This window comes from Arachis ipaensis, chromosome B10 (assembly GCF_059453495.1).
Source record: "Arachis ipaensis isolate K30076 ecotype BB chromosome B10, ASM5945349v1, whole genome shotgun sequence".
Classification (NCBI taxonomy): domain Eukaryota; kingdom Viridiplantae; phylum Streptophyta; class Magnoliopsida; order Fabales; family Fabaceae; genus Arachis; species Arachis ipaensis.
Genome location: NC_142435.1, coordinates 148,617,875 through 148,640,079, shown reverse-complemented (window position 1 = coordinate 148,640,079; position 22,205 = coordinate 148,617,875). Strand labels below are relative to the sequence as shown.

The window sequence follows — 22,205 nt, the reverse complement described above, 5'->3', positions numbered from 1 at the left end:
TCTTTTTATAATATGATTTATTAATTCTATTAGGTAAAGTAAATTAAATAAAAAAATTAACTGTAAATAATAATAATAGTAAAAAATTATAACATACTAAAAAAAGAGTACTAAAAATACTAAAAGTATATTATATAAAAAGATCGTTAAGAACTTTCAGATTTGTTTCAATCACTATAAAGTAAATATTTAATTTTTTTTTATTATTTTCAGTACTATCTTTTATAATTGTAATTTTCCTATACTATGTTTTCGTGTAATTTTTTATAATATATATTATGATTCCATTAAAAAAGATAAATTAAATAAAAAATTAATCATATATAATAATAAAATCATAAACGTTGGATTTCAAATTAATATTAAGAATAAGATTATTGAAAGTACTAGAATAAGAGTACGATGTAAAAAAAATACTAAAGTAACATTTAATACTTAAAAAATATAACATATTTGATTAAATATTCTTATATATATATATATATATATATATATATATATATATATATATATCTAAAATTTATATTTTTTATTTTTATTTAAAAATATATTTTGTCTATTTTTATATGTTATTTTTATTTTAGTAAGTAAATATTAATTTTATTATAAAATTAACTAATAAAATCTATTTAAATATCTAAATTAAAACAATAGGATAATATAAAAAAAAATCTAAGTTGATGTCCATTTTAGTAAATTTTTATCTAAAAGTGATTTTGAATGGTATAAGCCAAACAACATTTATTTTACTATAATCTATTTTGATACAAAAATTACCAAACATAAATCACTTTAACACAAACTTACTTTTGATCAAAATCAAGTTTGCAAAATCAATTTTATGCAAACTCTCGTTTGCAAACTGTAATCCAAACACACACTTTATTGTTGTCATCGGCTAAAGTAAAAGAGTAGTTTAATAAGAATCAATCAAAACCCTAACATTACCACCAGGCACCAACAAAAAGAATCCAACCTGAAACCCATTGAAAGAAACATTGATTATCTCTCTTGCAGATGACAGTGCCTTCCACGATGGTGTGATGGTAGCCTCTCACACACAACGAACGCAATCACACTACTCACTGCATCGCCGATGATAGCACCGTCTTCTTTCCTTTGACCGGAGCTTTGTCGCCTTCTTTCTTCATTTTTTGAGTGGTTAAAGAATAGAGAGTGACTGAGTGAAGCTATAAATAGAAGGAGATGAAGCTCCACTAAATGTTAAACGACGTTGTGTTTGAACTAGGGACTTATAATAATCAAAACGGCGTCGTTTTAATGTCATCGTTAGTAACTTAATGATCCACGTGGCCAAATGTTAACGGAATCTGTTAATCCATTGACAGAATGACCAACGCGATTGATTTTAAATTATTTGGGGACTAATTTGATTAAAAAAATCATTCAAGAATGATTTTAAAAAATGATTTATCTTTTAAAAACTAATTTGACTATTAACCCATAATAACCAACTGATAAAGAGTAATAATGACATTCCATAAACTACTAAACATGGAATTTTATTAACTTAAGTCCGCAACTACAACAAATAAAGGACAATAAAAGAGACAAATACTCTGTAAAAACAGACTCATGCATGCTAGAGAACCAAAAACAACTGAAACCAAATCAACAGGAACTAAAATGTAAAAACCAACACATACAAACCCTTACCGACTTCTCATATGATGATTTGTGATTTTAATTAACACAAAGGGCTGTGTGACTAACAAAATTGTTTAGGTTGATATGTTAATGTAAGTCACAAAAAGATAGATAGCTCTTAATTAACTTTGCCTTTCATTATTCTTCGTACACAATGCAAAGTAAAATATTATATATATACTAAAAATTAATTATAAAATTAGTTATTATATTATCTTTTATATATTTATATTATATATTTTATATGTATTTTGTTCTAAATAATCCAAGACCCTCACAATCTCACCAACTCCAGCTTATACCACTATGTAGCCCAAGATATGAACTATTTAACCTAAACACTTTACTCCTACTTCTCTGATTTGAGTGTCGGAATATTTTTGTAGATATCCCTATTTTTGTGATCGAATACCCCGCTGTACTTCAACCGGTTTGGATGAGACCTGAACACATTTTATACGATAATTAATTTGGTGACTGATTTTTTAATCCAAGTGATAAATTGCAATAATAGCATTCCATAAACTACTAAACATAGAATTTTATTAACTTAAGTTCACAACTACAACAAACAAAGGACAATAAAAGAGACAAATACTCTAAAAACAGACTCATGCATGCTAGAGAACCAAAAGCAACTGAAACCAAATCAACAGGAACTAAAAACCAACACACACAAACCCTTAATTAATTAATTAGAAGTGTTAATATTTTCAGTCCTGTTTTCCCAACAATGTGAGAAGGAACTTCTTGTAGTCCCCTGAAGTTTCTTTGGCAACAGCATCCTCAAGATGAACACTGTTTCTCTTGTAATACAGTTCTTTGATGTCCCTAAGATCCTTCTCAGCCCTTGTCACCACGACTCGGCTCAGCGCATCCTCGTCGGTCCCAACCTTTTTTATCGCGTTGCGCAGAACCTGTATACAACAAATCAAACAAGAACTCATTAGTTCTAATCGCCATGAAATTAATAATGTTATGGATGCATTTAGAAATTTTTGAAGCTGACCTTTTCATAGTACTTTTTGTGGTCATTGATGCAACGAATTGCAGTGTGCAATGCCTTGTAGAAATCATCAGAAGCTTGATTGTCTAGCAATTTCTGTAGATATCACAGAGAAATTAAAGGATCTTAAGTGTAAAAAGAGACATAATTATTTTTAGAGAAATTAAAGATAATAGATTTCTGACTTTATAATTAGAAGATAGATGAGTTCTTGATTAATTAAACAAAAACGTCTTTTAGTTTTTAAAATGTGAGATATTTTGGTAGCGTTTGGTGGAGAGACAGAAATAGAAAGATTGAGATTAAGAGAGACAGAGATTGAAATAATTTTCAGTATTTTATTTGGTATAAAATGGGAGACAGAAATTGAAATAAGAATAAAACTCTAATTTATTTTGCACAATGGGTAAAATTAGAATTAATTAATTAAAATGAGGGTATTTTACATATAAAATGTTATTAAAGTTTCAGTCTCTATCTCTAAAAATGTTAGTCTCCTGTATTCCCACTTTTTGAAAGTACTGAAATACTGAAATTTTGTAGACAAAGACAGAAATTTTAATACCAGTCTCTAAACCAACAAATATGATATTAAGTGTCAATCTCTGTCTCAGTACCTCAAAACAAACGCTACCTTAAATCCTCCGTCCAAAATATATAACGACAAATAGGTCTTTTAAAAAGACTTAAATGTCTTGCGTTTTAGAAAATAAAAAATACTTTTTATATTTTTAATTAATAAAAAAAATATTTTTCTTCGGAATATAAACTCAGAAATCTATTTTTTATTTTTTCTTATTTTTGTGATAATATAAAGACATCAATATTAGTAAAGAATAATATAGCGCATGTTATGGTAGCTATACAATTTTAGGTTTAGCAATAAGTATTATTAAAATTAAATCGTATTTTTTTAATATTTTTGTAATACTACTACTATTTTTCAAATTAAAAAAAATATATTATTTTAATAATAGCCACCGTACACTCTACCGAATAATATATATATTATTAAAACTTTTGAAAATGAAAAAAAACCTTGCTGATGGAAATGGCATGCTCATCTCTGTAGCGGTTGAAAGTAGCAACAAGCTGAGTCTTGCTTCTTGTAGTAAGAATCCTAATGGCTTCTTCATAGTTTCCTTTCTTCTCTTTCACAGTTTCATGGAGAATATTGGCTTCACTCTGTGCAAGTCTTGCATTTATCTCATCACCCTCATACCTAAATGAGCTTACTAATCCAACCAAAAGCTGCTCAAATTCAACAACATTTACACAATGGTGGTGATGATGATGGTGATTGTGTAAAATATACATGATTAAATTAATAATTTTTTAAAAAGTTAATGATTAACTGAATAAATTAACAGTTGACCAAAACATTATTTTTTCATTAAATAAAACTATTATTTGAGTAGTGCTAAGGAGCCAATAGCCTAAGTATACAATGTGTACAATGGGCTAAATCTTTGGTTTATGAATAAAATGAACATCACCTATACTATCCAGAATAACCATCCGAATACTAGGGATAATAAACATCTCATGTTATAAAAAGTTAATTTTGGGTTCACCAAGATTCGAACTCTTAACTTTCCGGATCTAGAACTCTTATACTATGTCCTGAAACCACTCATCCCAAAAGCATAACCTGACAGGACAATGTAACACTAATAATCATATCTCTAATACTTTCTAAACCTTCATTGTACACATTGTACGCTTAAATCATTGGCTCCCTATACTTTCTCCTATTATTTTTATGAATCTCACTAGAGAGCCAATAGAATATCTGTACAATGTGTACAATGGACTGTTTATTTGGCCCAATATGAGTTAAAAATCAACATTCAGAGTAAAATATCACTAATTTATCAAACACAATACATCCATATTATCTAAAATAATCATCCGGGTATCAGGATAATAAACATCTGATATCCTACTGAATCAAACACAATACAATTCATTATACACATTGTACAGATACTCCATTGACTCTCTATACTTCCTCTATTTTTATTTATAAAAATTGATAATACTGGCAAATTTATTCATAAATAAACAAAACTAATTTCGAATTATTTATGAAAGATGGTGGCATTGTGGTAAAAGTATTTCAATGATTAATTTTTTTTTGCAAAATTTTTAATTAGGTTTCTATACTTTTATACTTTTTTTCTTAATTTAGTCTTTGCACGAATTTTTTTTTAATTAGATCCATCTTGATAGTAATTGGTTTAATTGTATAGGGACCAACTAAAAAAAATTAGTACAAAGATCTAAATAAAAAAAATGTAAGAATCCAATTAAAAAAAAAAGTATAAAAATCGAATTAAAAACATTTATAGATTTGTCAGTATTTTAAACATTTATAGAAAACGACTTGCCTCGCGAAGGTGGCCAGTGGTGTTAGCAGCCACATCTTCTTCCAAGGAACGCTTGTAGCGGTGGCGATAGGCACGCCTCACTGCCAAAAGCTCTTCAGCAGATAAAACACAAGCGATTTCCGCAATTACATGAAAATCTTTCTTCCCATTTCTGATTGCTACATTCGCTAGAACAGCATCTCGATCAGCAGGTTCCAACATCCAACGATACATAGCTCTCTGAATTGAGTTAGGATCAAATCACATCCATGTTAAGTATTCAAAATCACTATCAACACCATTTTATATCTAAAGTGCATTCGTTTAAAAAGAGATACGTAAATAGTTATATGTTTATTATATTTTTTTAAGCAAGAATTTCTTTTAAGTTCAGGTGAAATTTGCATAGACTTTTTTTTTAGAACTTTTGTGTTGGAAATTTATTGTAAATTTAAACTTCTGTTGTGGTCTAATTGTAATTATCTATAAACTATTAATGATTTAATCTCATCCGTTAATTCTACTGTTTGATAGACGCATTAGATTTAAAGATAATAACACATAAAAGGTTGTCCTCTCTCTGTCTCAATACACACTAGGTCTTTACAGTTTCTACTCACTGAAATTACAGAAAAACTGCCATCTGATGAAGGTCTGAAAGAAAGGAAAGGAGAGAAACTAGTCTTGAAGTTCAACTCTATTGTAACCAAAATTCTTTAAAATTAGTCTTGAAGTTCAACTCTACCGTAACCAAAATTTATTATGGCAACCCAGGTATAAAAATCACAACTTTTAAAATCCTAATTAATGCTTCCGCTAAAATAAGTTTACACTTTTGGTCATAAAAATTGTAATACCTTAATATAAACGATTATATCTCTAATTTTAATTTTTAAACCTTAAACTTCTTTTTATTGTGGCGAAAATATTTCTGTCAAAAAAAACATTAGTGGCACTTTGTCTAACAAACTAACATTTATTTGTTAGATTATTACACAAAGTATATTACTCATGAAAACTTCAATCCTAACCAAAAAAATATTATACCTCAAAGTCACCAGAGATCTCGGATTCGAGTCGCTTAATGAGATCCTCTTGGTGAAGCTCCTCATAAGCTTTTCTGATTTGCTGCCTCTGATGAACATTTCTGTGTCCAAGAATTGCTATAATGGTCTTATCATCAGCTCCCCATCCTGCACAGTTCAAAAACTATCATCAAATTTAGATTAAGAAAATCACCAGAGCTTCTAGATGATGATGATGATGATTATGATGATTATGATGATCCTATTTACACCTTTGAATGCTTTTTGGAGAGCTTCAGCATCTTCAGCTGAGGAATGGTTGCTGGGAGCAATAAGAGTTGCCATAGTTTAATATTTTGCTGCCGATTCTGAATTTATGATGATGAGTTTAACTTCAAAGCTCTTCTATATATATATATATATATATTTATAATATCATTCTGCCTCTAATTTTTAATATCATTCAATGTAATATTTATTATGAGTTTTCTTTTTATTTTTTCTCTCTGTACAGTGTTAACCTCGTAGAAAATAAAAAGGTTATTTTACGTGTAGACCAAAATTAGTCACCAAAGTCAACTACCAGTATAAAATACATGTTGAAATATATATTGAAAATAAATTATACCACAGATATATTTATATACAAATACATTAGTGGCTGATTTTAGTGGCTGATTTTGGTGTACAAATAACATTTCTATAAATAAAACATTAAAACTATAAATTGGTGGTAAAAATGTTAGTTAATAACTGATAAATAATTTAATATATTTGACTAAACCGTTTAATATAATACGTGTTTAAATCTTAATTGTTATTCATATAAAGATATTTTCGTGTGAATATTTAGCTAAATTGATTATTAAATAAGGATATTTTGATAAATATATTTCTAATAAATTTTGATTTTAAATTAGGTAAATTATCAAATGATACTAAAAATCTATATTACTAATAAATATAACCCAAAAGATGAAAATGACAAATCAATTTCCGGAAACACAAAGGACTAAAGTTGAATAATATTACATTGCATATATTTGGACCTAATATCAATAGAAAATTGAAAAATATATATGGATATATACGAGTTCTTAATAATTGTAATGATGTTAATGGTATCTATCTACTTTCTAGTGAATTCTAAGTTTGTTTTTGTCCAATTGTCCTGAATATTGAATCAGCATCAATACCAACTAACCAAGGTCTTGGAAATCATCGATAAGCATGTGAGTTGTATTTCACTTGAAGACAGTGCATATTTTTCTGTCTTTCAAGTAATATTTCAAATATATATATATATATATATATATTTATTAGTGTTTATATCTTTATCTCGATATTTTTGTCTTAGAAACAATATCCAAATACAACCTAAGTATAACACAACTAAAAAACTTGACATGAGTTGGATTTATAAATTAATTTATATATATATAATATCTAGTGTTAATAATAATCTTAATATTTGAGTAGAAATTTTAAAAGCTAAAATTAAAATTAAATTTAAGTTTGAAGTTTTGATTTTTGAACTTCAATAAACAGACAAGAGTATGAGTATTCATGAGTGAACTTTATGTCATTTTAATCTGTGCAGCAGCAGCAGTACTGCTACTTCACCCAATGCATTTTTGTATTTAGTGTATCAAACAATGTGAACCGCATAATAATAATAATAATAATAATAATAATAATAATAATAATAATAATAAGGGTAAAATATATTTTTATCCTTAAAGTTTGGCAAAAGTTTTAAAAATATCCTTAAGTTATTTTGTTTCAATTTTGTCTCAAAAGTTTTCGATTTGCATCAAATATATCCCTGACGGCTAAATTTTCAAAAAATTTAAGACCAATCTAACAATAATGCATGAAAATGATACTTGATTTGCTTATGTTGAGGGTTGTTCTTATGAGATTATTATTGAATTGATCTTAAATTTTTTGAAAAATTACCCGTCAAGGGTATATTTGATGCAAATCGAAAACTTTTGAGACAAAATTGAAACAAAATAAAACTTAGGCGTATTTTTGAAACTTTTATCAAACTTCAGGGACAAAAAATATACTTTACCCTAATAATAATAATAATAATAATAATAATAATAATAATAATAAATTGATCACAGGTACAGCACATAAATTATAGACATAAATTTTAATTATAATAAAATAAATAAAAAATGTAAAAAATTATTATATATATGATGATACCTTTGAAAGCCTTATGTAGAGCCTCAGCATCTTCAACAGGAGATGGTTGGGTGAAAACAATAAGGGTAGCCATAATGAAATTGAGGTACTTGTGTATGTGTATTTGTGTAATTGGGTGAAGCAATAATGTGCTATGTTTATATAATAGTGCCAATGGTTCCTTGGAGTTAACGTCCTCTAAACGATTATCATATTTAGTATATAATTCTAAATTCAGAAGACTCCTTTGGCATTAAGAAAAGCAAAAGCAGGTTCAACTGATTAAGGCTAGTTTAATTTTCTCTGAGGAGATTCGTGACAGGTAGTGATGTTTCATGTGATCATGTCATGAAAATGAGGGGGGTTTTCGTCTTTTAGTGTTTGCATGGGGGAACCACTGACAGTAGATGATGTAGGATTCTCTTTTTTTCCATAACATCATAGCATTTTATAAACATTCCTTTAGAAATGTGAATATATATAACTTGAACCCAACATTACTTTTAAGAACTTTTCAATTTTAATATGGAGAGAATGTGAATATATATAACTTGAACCCAACATTACTTTTAAGAACTTTTCAATTTTAATATGGAGAGAGGGTTGGTGTATAGCAGAATTATGAGGGTATATGGTGTTTTACCAGGATATGAGGACTGCGCAAGACAAGTCGGACCGTCCGATTGGAGGTACTGAAAACCCTGGGTCCGATTTGTGTATTGACAGAAAACCCTGGATCCGATTTGTGTACTGGCAAAAAACCTGGGTCCGATTTCAGTATCCATGAAATTCTACTCCACATAAATCGGACCGTTCGATTTGTGTCCCTCTCTCTCTGCAATGAAATCGGACGGTCCGATTTCTTCCTACTAAAACAAAATTAGTGGTGGTGGTGGTGGTGGTAATAATAATAATAATAATAATATGTACACTGAATTTCCAAAGAAATTGGTCTTCCTTTAGATAAAAGTTTATGCTGATGTACCTAAAAGAAAAAGAGCAGTTTATGTTTAACACTGAACTTTGTATAGGAAGAGAAGTTCTATACTTCTATAGCTATTGAATAGATTTCCACATTCAATATCAAATGTTGAATACTTGTCACACCATGGTATTCTAAAAACTAAATATTTCTATGTACACATTTAGGTGTGGTGTCAGCCTAAAACCTAGCTAGCATATGTTCAAGGTTTGAAGATTAAGACTTGTTGGGTTCAGTGCCTCGCTTTGTGTACAAAGAACCTACAGCAGGCACTTCAGAATGTGAAGATACGATTGCTGAAAGAGGTTGAAAGTTGGTGTTCCCAACAAACCAATAGAGAGCCCATTTCAAATTGCAAAGGGTGTACTTGAGAGCTTTTGTCCAGTTTTCCTGCTTATTGAAGCTTTGAGTGATGGAATAGTTTTCCACTTTGTCATTATCAATCCTGCAAATCATCCCAAAAATCTGTCATTTGTTAAATACCACAAACTAACAAGTATACCCAATACTGGAAACAAAAAAAAAAGGCGTGAATCGTCGAAATATGAATAACTGGATGTACGTCATTAAGCCCTCCGTGAAAGAAACGGTGAAGCTTTACATTACAATGAAGCAACTTTTGACCCATGTGAAAGTTTATTCTATTTTGCAACCAACTTTGGGCTCTCCAGTAAAGGAGAAATTTGTTTGGATAAAATTTAATGCAAGAGTCATCGCCCAAATGTAAAGGTCTTGAAAAAGCAAACCTTCAGAGAAATTTCGAAAACTATTATCCGTGAAAAACTCAGCTCACAAACTATTTATAGATAAGCAAAATTTACCAATCACTAAACATGATTTAGAGATCTGATATGAAGGCATGTAAAGAATTGTTCATAAATACCAGTCCACGTCAAAGCACAAACATAGTAAAGCTTAGCTCATTCCCATTCTACAGTCTACTGTCTGTATTTTTGTATTTAATAAAGAAAGGGAAGAGCAGAGATGGAAATCCAGCCTGGATATGCACCAGAAGAGATTATGGACACAGAGCAGGCTTAGTTTGGTTCTTTCCTCTTTGCAGAAAAGACTTGAAGAGCTGTAAATCTCATGCATTTGTTCAAAAGCAACATAAATTCCATCAGCTATGACTAATTAAACAACATGCTCATGGATATCATAAGTTATGCCTTGAGTCACATCACATTACTCTCTCAGAGATCAGCGCAAAATGAACGCCTTGGGTATTATTCCCTCCATAATTCTTCATCAGCATACTTAGCAAAAGGCATGAAATGTAATTCAAAAGGATTTAAATTTGATGACACCAACACCAAATTTCTCTTCATCCAACAATTAAGAGTAATGATGATCTCAATGTGAAACAGTGGAAGGTAAACTTTTAGGCATTTGGTCAGTGTCCAAAGATAAAACTCACTACAATTAATATGTATCAGTATTATATGCGATGGTACTTACTTGTATGGAAGTTTGAAACATTTCTCAGGGGGAATATTATTTTCTTGATCTTTGGACTTGGCAAATTCTGCAAAATCCTTGAGGCATGCCAAAAACAATGTCATTGCTTTGTCATAGCGTGTACTCCAGAACAAGTTCACTGGACCAAACCTGCAAAATCAACCCCATCCAATGATGATTGTTTTGAAACAAATCAACCATGACTGAACTCTGTATATAAATGTATATAACTGAATGCTGGACAATTTGAATTTGCTATCAGCCAGCCAGTTGAATCTGACATCCCTTCAAACATTATACTTCAGATTTTGACTCCACTTAAGACTAAATCAAATGTTATATTCCAAATAAAGACAAATAAAAAACGGCCAAAACAAAAACAACATGTAGCATACTTACAGCTCATAGGTACTGTTGTTGCTATCTGTGATACGAGGGTAGCTGCCCATAGGAATTATTTTTATCCGATATCTAAAGATCGATGGATTAAGGATATCAAATGCCCAATGAGATGTGTAAACATTTAGGACAAAGTTTCAGTTAGCCATAAAAATTCAACACAATTAAAAACCTACAAATATACCATAAATACAAAAGATACAAATAAAAAATCCTAATTCTAATTAAACTGTTATCAGCAACCTAGACTATCTGCCACCAAATATTTGTAGACATTATCTCAAGAAATTTATCCCCAAAATTAAAAAATAATTAGAGGGGAAAAAGTGTAGACAATAGTGTCCATGTAATGCAATACAGCAAAAGAGGATAACAGTACTTAATGAAGTTTAGCTTGCCTTCCGACAAGATTTTAACAATTAAATACATATGACCTTAGCTTGAATTCCAAGATCTTAAATTAAATGCATATGCCCATGAAGCAGAAGTATGCTTCCAAAATCATTATTTGTGATATTTTCTTCATAACAGCTGTAAGAAGAACATAATTTGAACAAGCACTTTTTTTTTAATCTATGAATAAGGATTTGATAAGTCATGCATTAAGAATTCCCAATCACATGTTTGGAACTGGATTCACCAAGACCCAGAAGAAGTTCAACTACATTAAAAATAACTAGAAAAAAGATAGTCCTATTTGCATAATGAAATGGATACTGAAACTTTGGTCGAAAATACTGGCACATTGTATGGAGGAGAAGGCAAGCTTGGCCCCATGCAGCATTTATCTCATCCCATTCAACCTATGCAAATAGTAAATATCATGTGAAAAGATTGAATCCTCAATTTGCAAGAACTAATATTTAAGATAACAGGAATGAAGAACTGCAAAATTTAGCATTCAGAAGAAGCAGATCCTTCAGACCACAATCCAGAATGAAAATTGGGCAAAGCATGAAACAAATAAATAGTATTGCAACTCAAACTGATGACTGTGTATTCAATATTATTCATATAGCATGGTAGCTTGTCAATTACTCTAAATGTCAAAGATGCAAATCAAGAAACAAAGACGATGCACATTAGGGTCAACAACATATTAAAACAAGAAACACAACATGATTGCATCTTACTGGAATTTTGGGGAGCCTTCCAAGTCGAAAATTGTTGATGGTTCCAAATTCTCCATCATGTGAAATGGGGAAGGCATCATTAAGCACATTGGTTTTCTTCAACAATTCTAAATGTGCTTGTGAAACTTCAATCTTGGCCAAAATGGCATCTCTCTCCTCCTGTTTATTTAACTATTCTTGCTCAGTGCTCAGACATCAAAGTCACTAAATAAAAGCAATAAACAGAGATGCTCTAATTAAATTGCTAGAATAAATTTTTCCATGGACCATGGTAGATATTATGTGGGTATTCAACTAAGGCAGGAAAAAAAAAAAATACTGACAAACCTGATAAGAAGTTAATTGAAACTGAAAATTATTAAACTCATGCCAGTACCTGTTACAATTTCAGACACATGAAATCAGAGATTGAAATCAAGCATCCAAAAGTTTCAGAGAACAAGAAATAAAGATCACTCCACATTTGTAGCAAATATTCTTTTAGGATCAAAGAATCAAGGATCTATGAAGCATCTTGAACTATGTTGTCATTTTATTAAAAAATATCACGTTGTAAGGAACATGGAAACCTATACCGTTCCTCCAATTCCTTAAAGCGGCTTGACTTTAACTCTAGTTCCCTTAGTTCAGCTTTTACTTCAGCATTCTGCTTCTCAGATTCTTCAATGGCGGCTTCAAGCCTCCTTTCTTCTTCCTCAATCTTGAATTACATTCAGTAATAAATCACTAATTCAGCTTGGTAAAAAAATTAAATGGCATCCTAAACAAAATGATGTAACCATAACAGAATTTCTCAAGGTAAAAACAACTCATATATCAATTCCATATGTCCACAGCAAAGAATGATTTGAAATTAAAGCTGCTGCAAAACAATCATTTCCACTTAGAGATGGAAACAAATAGCATATATCTCATAGATATTAGAAAATGTTTACATTAATTTCTAGATATGTAGTACATATAAGTGGCATTATAAAATTCTGATAAAGTTAATATGCAAGATCAGATTACCTCGGGATTGGGGTAGAATTGGAAGCTTTAACAAAATTCAAGATAACATAGAACAATATCCAAGTGAACTTCCTAGAACTTATTATTGTTGCAAGTTGCAACATCAAGTGTACTATCATATTAAAGATTTGCAATTTTATTAATTATGGTGTGATATCACCCCTTTTGCATGGAACCATGGCAAGATAAATTATAAACGATGACAAATTGCAATGCGAGTTTACTGTACAATCAACCAATATATCATGCAAACATGCACTGGCAGCAATTATTGTTTATTAATCGATTTATCTCTACAGTTATTACCACTAAATACTAACAGTTTGCATGATCAAGAAATAGTAAACTAACTAACACAATGGAGATAGTGAACCTGATGAGCACCTTCAATTTCTCCTTGAGAAAGTCAGCCTCACTGAGGACATCTCTAGTTTCTCCCTCCAAACGTTTAAGACAGGCCTCATATGCTTCAATGTCCCTGTTGACATCTTCAACCTCCTTATCAAGCTTATCAGACAATACCCTCATGCAGTCAAGGCATAAAGGCTGCTCAACCTGAGATGGAACAATTTAATTGCTTCAAAAATCAATAATAGAAATCGATTTTATTCTATTGTATTCAAGTATCATAACCAAATTGATTCCTTTCAATTTCGATAAGATTTCAAAGACAAAGCAATAAAATCAAACAATAGCATTCGTAACATAAGAAGTGATTCACAGCTCAAATCATCAAATCCTACTTTTGCATATTTCAAACACTACCTATAGGTTTCTTCAATCAATACCTGTGTCTGCGTCGTGGCAATATCAAATGCACGAGTCAGGACAGTAATAGTTGAGTTAAACCCCGAATTATGAGGCTGCAAATGGCCATTGTGATCAGACCCGCTGGGAACCACGTGGCTCCCACTGCCATCAGAGGCAGACTCTGACTTGTACACAACAACAAAAGACTCCTCCATAGCCTTTCCTGGCTGCGAAGCAGCGGCAGCATCAGGCTGACTGTTCGCACCGGAGCGAGGACGAGGAGGTTTCTGCTTCGGCAACACAACATACGAATTATCCATCTTAGTCGTACTTAGCACACTACTGGCAACATGAATTGATGATCCTTGCATCCCTTTATCAGGCATAAACCATCGCAAGTAAGCATATCACAGCATGTTCCAATTTACAGATTTATTAATGCAATCAATTAAATCAACGAATGGTGAAAAATTAACAAAAGAATTTAATAATCTCTTAAATGATATAATATATAGGGCGTAAGGGAAGGGAAGGGAAGAAACCCTAACTGACCGGAGCGAGAGGGGTCGGAGAAGAACTTGTCGGCGTAGGAATCCACGCCGACGATGCAGAGAGGGTTGCGACAGTTCTGACAAACCCATCGTGGCACATTCGGGTCCACCGGGAAGCTCCGATTCCGAGTCCTATCGGTCATCGCATCCTTCTTCATGATACTTCTCTAAACCAGCTCCAAACAGTTTTTGACGATAGCAGCGGCGGGAGCAGACGAACCTGCGGTGGCGAGCGGAGGCGGAGGCGGAGGAGACAGATGCACGAGTCCTTGGCTACTACTAACCTGACAATTCTTCTTTCCGTCGTAGTTGTTTTCTCCTTCTCCTTTTGAAACGGTGTCGTTTAGAGATTCTGGTTAGGAAACAACGGATGCGGGGAAAAAGTTGAGAGTTCCGGTTCAAGAGGTTCACCAATACCTGGTTCAAACTTTAAAAGTCTTCAGTCATAGTTCGACTGGTTGGACCATTGGGCTCGGTCCAATTTTCAAAACCATAAATTTTTTAATTGAATTTGTAATTTTGTATACTTTTTTAATTTGGGTTTAGTTAAAGGGAAAGGAGATTTAAACGGTATAAATCCTATAGTCACAAAAAAAAAAAAACGGTATAAATCCTATGTAAAGTATAAAGTAAGGGTATGGGTATATTAGTAAATTCACACATTATAATTTTTTAATATTTACTGTTAATAAGAATTTAATTACAAAATTAACAATGTATAAATTATAAAGACTTAATTGAAAAGAAAAAAAATATAAAAACTTAATTATAAATTTGATAAAAATTATAAAGATTGACAGATTAATTTAACCTTAAATTTATAATCACGTCTTTATTGTTTTCAAAAAATATTTAATTTAACAAAACATGTTGAGACATATTCATTAGTATTGAGACATATTCATTAGTAGTATGACACGAATAAAAATATTTTTGTAACATTTGTTATTAAAAACGATTTATTTATAAATTTAAAACTAGCGTAGGAATTTAGTTAAAAGTTTTTAAAATAGAATAATTTAATCATAATTTTTTAGACAATAATTAAAAACTTATTATTTTTTGATAATGTAACAATACACAATTAGTTGTTTGTGCAAAATTTTTTTTATATCTACTATGTATGAAAATATTCATTTCTAAAAATGTCTTCCAAAGATTTAGATGCATATAAAAGATCAACATAACATAAAAAGCTCTAAAAAATATAAAGATTGTGACAAAATTATCAAATATTATATATGTATTTTTAAAAAATATTTTAAGAATATAATTTTAATAGATTTTTAGCTATAATTAGAAAAATAACATATATATATTTATACCAAATATTTTATAATCAATTTAGTAGTTAACTTTTCATATACCCTCGGCATTTTTATGAATCATACCATCACCAAAATGACAAATATAACCTAATATATTATTAAAGCAAGAGCATAATTCATATAATATGAAAGGTACAAAACTTGCCTGCCCAAAAATATATATCTTGAGGGTGCCTTTCTAAAAAATCAGATAGTGAAATATTGTTATAGATGTCTCATATCTATCATATTGAAAATATAATGAAAAATATTTTGTGTCGGGTGTATATCAATGATCATTATATGACGATGACATATACCTATACTTGCAGGTCGTTACTTTCTTTTTTAAAATATCTACATTTAAGTTAGTTCAAAGCAACACTCAATTAAATCATGATACATCAGAGTGATTTTGAGCAAATAAAAAAAGCTCTTTTTAAAAAAAAAAAAAAAAACTTAGGCCCAAAGGAAACAAAAACTACAAATCCGTGTGTTTTAGAATACGGGTCGGGTTGGATTTGGAGCTTTGCTCTCTTTGGATCTGGGCCGGCTTGGCGGTCCGGGTCTTGGCCAAAAAAAAAAAAGAAAAGAAAAGTATATATAAAAACACGTCCAGCAACGGAGGCCTTGGATCAATGGCAACATCACCTATCTCGTTGGGAGTTGCACTCAGGTTCGAATTCTCAGTGAAGAATATAGAACTTATGTTATTGTGTAACTTAGGACTGTGAATTGTCTAATCCATTGACTAAAAAAAAAGACACATCCAAAAAAAAGTACATTTAAAGAATTCTAATGCTTTAAGTTAACAAGAATTTAAATAATAAATATAAAATGAATTAAGAAATATTTAAACTGATAGAATATTTATACTTCTATAGAAAAAAATGACAATTTAATCATCTGTAATGATGATCTTATCTAAAAAAATTGTAGATAATTTATTTTCTTACAATATAAAAAATTAGTTTACGTTTAGTTGGTTATTACTCTCTAGATAATAACCGACCGGATCTCGCTAGGAAGACAATGGACTATTTGTACAATGTATACAATGGGCTATTGAGTTACAAAATGAACATTTCTCATACTATCTAAAACAACCATCCGAGTACTAGCGATAATAAACATCTCCCCAAAAGCTTAAACTGATTTTGGAGTTCACCAAGAATCGAACTCTTGACCTTTTGGATCTAGCGTTCTAATACCATGTTATGATACTACTCATTCCAAAAACTTCAGCTAATAGAAAAAAGTAACACTAATGATTATATCTCTAATACTCCCTAAACCTCTATTATACACATTGTATAAATATTTCATTGACTCCTCATACTTTTTCTAATCGATATAGTGGGAGAGAACTGTGACTTGTTTTCCAAGTCGGATCGGATTCGAATCACTAAATCCGAACCCTTCTTTATCTGAGTAGGTTGACCCGCGTGTCACAGCTTACTTATAATTCTAACTAAGACTAATAAATTTTGAGTGTAGCTCACTTAGAATAGAAAGATCTCACTTTAAATTTTGTAAATGTTATTTGGGTTAGGATATAAATATATATTCTTTTAAAAAATAAAAAACAAGATTTGAATATATATTATCTTAATACTAATATTTTCTTAACAATCAGTAATATACCTCCTCTTTATTTTATTAATTAAAAAGTAATTTCAATATATAATTAATTAATAATAATCATATTTGCACCTACGTGTAAAAAATATGTAGTGGTGATCTAATAATAATTATTACACTTTCCTCTTTTCTTTGACCAACCATCAATTGGGGAGTTTTTTTTGCTCCTGTATTTTCTTAACAAATTTATTAGGTAACTAACTGAGAATATAATCAACTGTAACCAACTAATAGAAAAATAAGTACATTAAAAAAAACAAAAAAAATGAATTGTGCCATATTTTAAATTTTTTTTTAATATATGTAATTTTAAATTATCATCAGAAACATCTAAAATCAATTAAAAATAAATATCTAAAATTATTATAAAACGAATATCTAAAACCTAATAAAAAGAAATATTTAAAACATAACAAAAAAAACATCCAAAATCTAATAAAAAGAAGATCTAAAATCAATTTAAAAAATTTAAAACCTAACAAAACGACATATCCAAAAATATTGAAAAAAATCTGAAAATTAATAAAAGAAACATCCAAAAGTCTAAAAAAAAGAACCATCCAAAACATAAAAAAAACGTCGAAAACATATAAAAAAACACATCTAAGATCCAAAAGATAAAAAAAATCCAAAACTAGTTATATAAATTATCCAGGGAATAAGTACTTTTTTCGTCCCTAAGGTTTGAGGTCAAAATCAAAATTGTCCCCGACCTTTTTTTCTTATTAAAATCATCCCAAACATTACAAAACATTATAAAATCGTTCTTTTCTACTTCAATTATATTTTTTGACCAAATTATCCTTCATTATTAATAAAAATAATATTAAAAAAAAAAAAGAGAAAAACCCCACCCCACCCACTCCCCAGCATCTTTTCGGTCTCTCCCCCCACCCCTCCCCCAATCCCCTTCTTTCTACTCTTCACCATCACCCTCTTCTTCTCACCTTCGCCGCGGCAATTACCATTGCCGGAGGACACCCACCCCTCCTCCCCTTCCAGCTTCTCACTCTTCTTCATTTTATCAGGCAGACAGAACATAGCAAAAGTAGAAGCAAAAAATTAAATTAACAGCAATATAGCCATCACCTCTTCCCCTTTGCACCTCCTCACTCTCCCTTTCCTCACCACCATCATCACTGCCACCATGCAATTACTATAATCAGAAGCAATTACTAATTTACTATAATCAGAAGCAGTATCACCAATAATAAATTAACAACAACAATTGTGAAGGGTGAATCAACAATGGTGAAGCAACAACAAAAGCAAAAATAGAAGCAAAAGTAGAAGCAGAAGGCATAAAGCAAAAGCAGAAAAGCAGAAGCAACAACAGGGCTCGATGGCGACGGGACCTCACTTCAGCGGCGGCGACGGGACAGGGCTCGGTTTCTTCCTTGGGAGGTGCCGAACCCGCGGACAACCGCCATTGATGACGATGTGAGGAGCAGAGCTGCCGTCGGTGATTTCGCGGCACGGAAGGGAGAAGTGCGTGACTAATCCACCACCACTCCTGGTGGCGGTCTTCCCTTGGAATCGAGACGGAGGACAAAGCGGCGAGGGCTTGCAGGGGCAAGTGGCGGCTTCGAGAAGAGGCAGGTAGAACTCGAACAGCGAACAACGGAGGGTCGGGAGCTGGACGGCAGCGGCGGTACCTCCATGCAAGCTTGCGACGGTCGGTGGCTGCGGGTTGGACGCAGGGGCGGCAGCGGGTGCACCTCCAAGGCAGCCCAAACGACGGCATGACCTCCCCTTTCTTTTTCCCTGTCCCCCACCCTCTGCGTGATTCCCCTTCCCCTTCCCCTTTGTTTTCTTTCTTTTTTTTTATTTTTTATTTTATTTTATAATTTTATAATTTTTTATATTTAATAAGAATAATTTGGTAAAAAAAATAAAATTGAAGTAGAAAAGGACGATTTTATAACATTTTGTAACGTTGAAGATGATTTTAATAACAAAAAAAGGTCAGAGACGATTTTGATTTTGATCTCAAACCTTAGGGACGAAAAAAGTACTTATCCCATTATCCAACACCTAGGAGGAGGAGAAGTAAGAAGAAGTGAGTGACGACTGGTGCAGGATGATGGGCGGTGCGGTAGGGCAGTGTGCAACGGAAAAGAAAAAGAAGATGACGTGTGTGGCGATTGGTGCCCAGATGATGGTGGCGCAGTGGGCACGATGCGCGACGGACTGTTGCGCAGGCAATAGGTGACACGGTGGACACAGCACACAACGGACTGGTGTGTGCCACTGCGACGGCCACAGACCAATGCACGAAGATGGGCGGCGTGGCACACGAGTACACGACTAACGATGATGGGTAGTACAGTGCTACAGTGCAGATTTAATGAAGAAGAAGAAGAGAGGAAAGAAGTAGAAGAAGAGGAGGAAGAAAATGATAAATGTACGCACTACAAAAATAATGATTGGTGCATTTTTTAAAATTTAAAAAATTAACTTAAGTCCACTCCACTTAGTTAGTTATCTATACTTTTTTTTTTCTTGATATTTCTCAAACATTGAAAGATAAAATTACAAACAACTTTTCTATCATGTAGCTAATTATTTTTGACAAAGAAAAACTCGAAAAGAAATTAAAAGAAGGTGTAGTTTGATTTTTTTCGTGTTATTTCTCGTTGTCCTTCTCTTTCTTCTTTTATAATGGCTATGGGATAAAATTAAAATTTTGAAAATGAACTAACGAAAATAAAATCATAAAAATTAATTTGATTAAATATTTATTTAAATACAATAAAATAATATATTATATATAAAATTTATAATTTTAAAATATTTTTTATTTTATCAACTCTTTAATTAATTAATCATAAAAATTAGTTAAACAGATCTGTTTCGTTTAATCTTTATAAAATAATAATAATAATGATATTTTTTTGATAAATAAACACCATCTTTTAAACACCGTAACATTTACCTAATAATAATAATAATAATACATGAAACCGAAGAATTTTTGCCACAAACTTGCAAACTGATGCATGTGCGGTTTGCTCACCACCACATAAAAACATGTTCAAATCTATGTCACTTTCATGGTTCAAACATCATAGTTAGTTCTCTAGGTGTATGTCCTTGTGAATAATGACGGATAAGTAGAAATTTATTTTAGCCTAAACAACAAACACAGTTTTGTATACTACAGTTGAAATCTAAAAGCATATTAAGTTTCAACTTTTAAGTAACTAATAAAAATGGATTTAATTTGTATATATTTTAATTTTGTCACATTGTATATTATAAAAAGGATTCATATGATTGTCACTTCTTCCATTTTAATAATGTTACTCCCGTATATACTAAGCAGCTGTATCAGAAACCATAACATGTATCATCTTGATCCATAAACTTGTTATTATTACACGTATTGAATTAAAATAATTATATTAAGTATACACTAAAATCAATTAATATACATTGAGATATAAAATATACACTAAAAATAAATTAAATTATATATACTTATATATAAATAATTTTAATATGTAAATAGTATTTTTAAAATTAAAAAGATAAATTCTTAGACATATTAATACAATTATTCAGAATGACGGAGCTTAATTTTAATTTTAGCCAATAATTTTAGAATATATATTTAACAAAATTTCTTCTTAATGTATTGGCGATTGGAACAGGACATATTTAATGTGTCTTCATTTTTTCACCTTCAACTTATGAGAATAGACTTCGATCATACGTGAATAAATTTCACCCTTTCCACCAACTCAGATCGAGTTATAATTTATGAACCTTACCTATAAGTCGCCGTTGATATTTTTACTTCAAGGTCCATTCTCATAAGTTGAAGGTAAAAAATTGAAGACACATTAAACATGTCCTGTTCCAATCGTCAATACATTAAGAAAATTTGTTATTAAATACATATTCTAAAATTATTGACTAAAGTTAAAATTAAACTCTATCATTCTAAATAATTAAAAAAACATAAATAACACAGCATGAATATTGAGTAATTAATTGAAGAACAAACAATAATTACTAATAATAATAATATAAACAATAAACCGAGAAGTTTTCAATAATACATGAAAACAATGGAGAAAGAAGGTGTCAAACGTGACGAACAAGTGTTCTATTGAGTGAAGACCGAAGAATGCTGTTATGTAACGCCTTTGAATATCATTATTATAAGTGAAATTTATAACTTAAAATATTGTAGTTCGACTCCTAACGACAACAATTTTTAAGTTATTTTCTGAGACATTCACATGCATGTTTCCGGTTCGAATTTAATCAAAATTGAGAAATTGACCGAATCATTTATTTAATTACTATATATATTATTAAAAAAATGATATTTGTACTATTTTTCCCATATGTTTTCTTGTATACTTTTTTATGGTATAAAAAATAGTTTTTCATATTCTTTTAGTTTTTATTAATTATTTTTAATATCAAAAGTAAAAATTGTAAAATAAAAAGGTGTAACTGTAAACAAAGGTGATACATATAACATTATTCCTCATGTATAAAATATTAAAAATGACAGTTACAAAATCATATATATATTTTTTATGGTTTACGGTATCTTTTAACTCGACAGGTAAATGATAAAAAATTTGTTGCGAATCTGAGTTTCATTTACGGATTGTTGCACATACAAGGTGGGATTTGAATTTCCGATATTACTTACTTAAGTACACGTCTGAGATAACCACTCGACTAATCCA

The 22,205-nt window shown here is 30.7% G+C and overlaps 3 protein-coding genes across 4 annotated transcripts in view; 1 reads left to right on the top strand and 2 right to left on the bottom strand.

The window, feature by feature from the left end:
• LOC107622947 (G-type lectin S-receptor-like serine/threonine-protein kinase At1g34300) overlaps positions 1–22,205 on the top strand; it is a 194,659-nt gene that overhangs the window by 155,875 nt on the left and 16,579 nt on the right. The gene's annotated exons all lie outside the window — the stretch shown is intronic.
• On the bottom strand, positions 1,508–6,583 carry LOC107622528 (annexin-like protein RJ4). Of its 2 annotated transcripts, XR_015883332.1 has the most exons (7): positions 6,341–6,578; positions 6,091–6,236; positions 5,065–5,283; positions 3,713–3,925; positions 2,678–2,770; positions 2,329–2,585; positions 1,508–1,642 (listed from the first exon to the last, which is right to left on the bottom strand). XR_015883332.1 is itself a non-coding variant. In XM_016324459.2 (6 exons), the coding sequence occupies exons 1-6, from the start codon at positions 6,411–6,413 to the stop codon at positions 2,382–2,384; spliced, it is 948 nt and encodes a 315-aa protein (XP_016179945.1). In that variant the 5' UTR covers positions 6,414–6,583; the 3' UTR covers positions 2,185–2,381. The 2 variants fall into 2 exon arrangements, 1 of the variants encoding a protein (XP_016179945.1); XM_016324459.2 differs by lacking the exon at positions 1,508–1,642 and having other exon boundaries at positions 2,185–2,585; positions 6,341–6,583.
• ATG6 (AUTOPHAGY 6) lies at positions 9,268–15,033 on the bottom strand. Its single transcript, XM_016325582.3, has 10 exons — positions 14,550–15,033; positions 14,036–14,370; positions 13,632–13,802; positions 12,812–12,936; positions 12,564–12,612; positions 12,237–12,395; positions 11,821–11,906; positions 11,104–11,175; positions 10,705–10,854; positions 9,268–9,691 (listed from the first exon to the last, which is right to left on the bottom strand). The coding sequence occupies exons 1-10, from the start codon at positions 14,704–14,706 to the stop codon at positions 9,463–9,465; spliced, it is 1,533 nt and encodes a 510-aa protein (XP_016181068.1). The 5' UTR covers positions 14,707–15,033; the 3' UTR covers positions 9,268–9,462.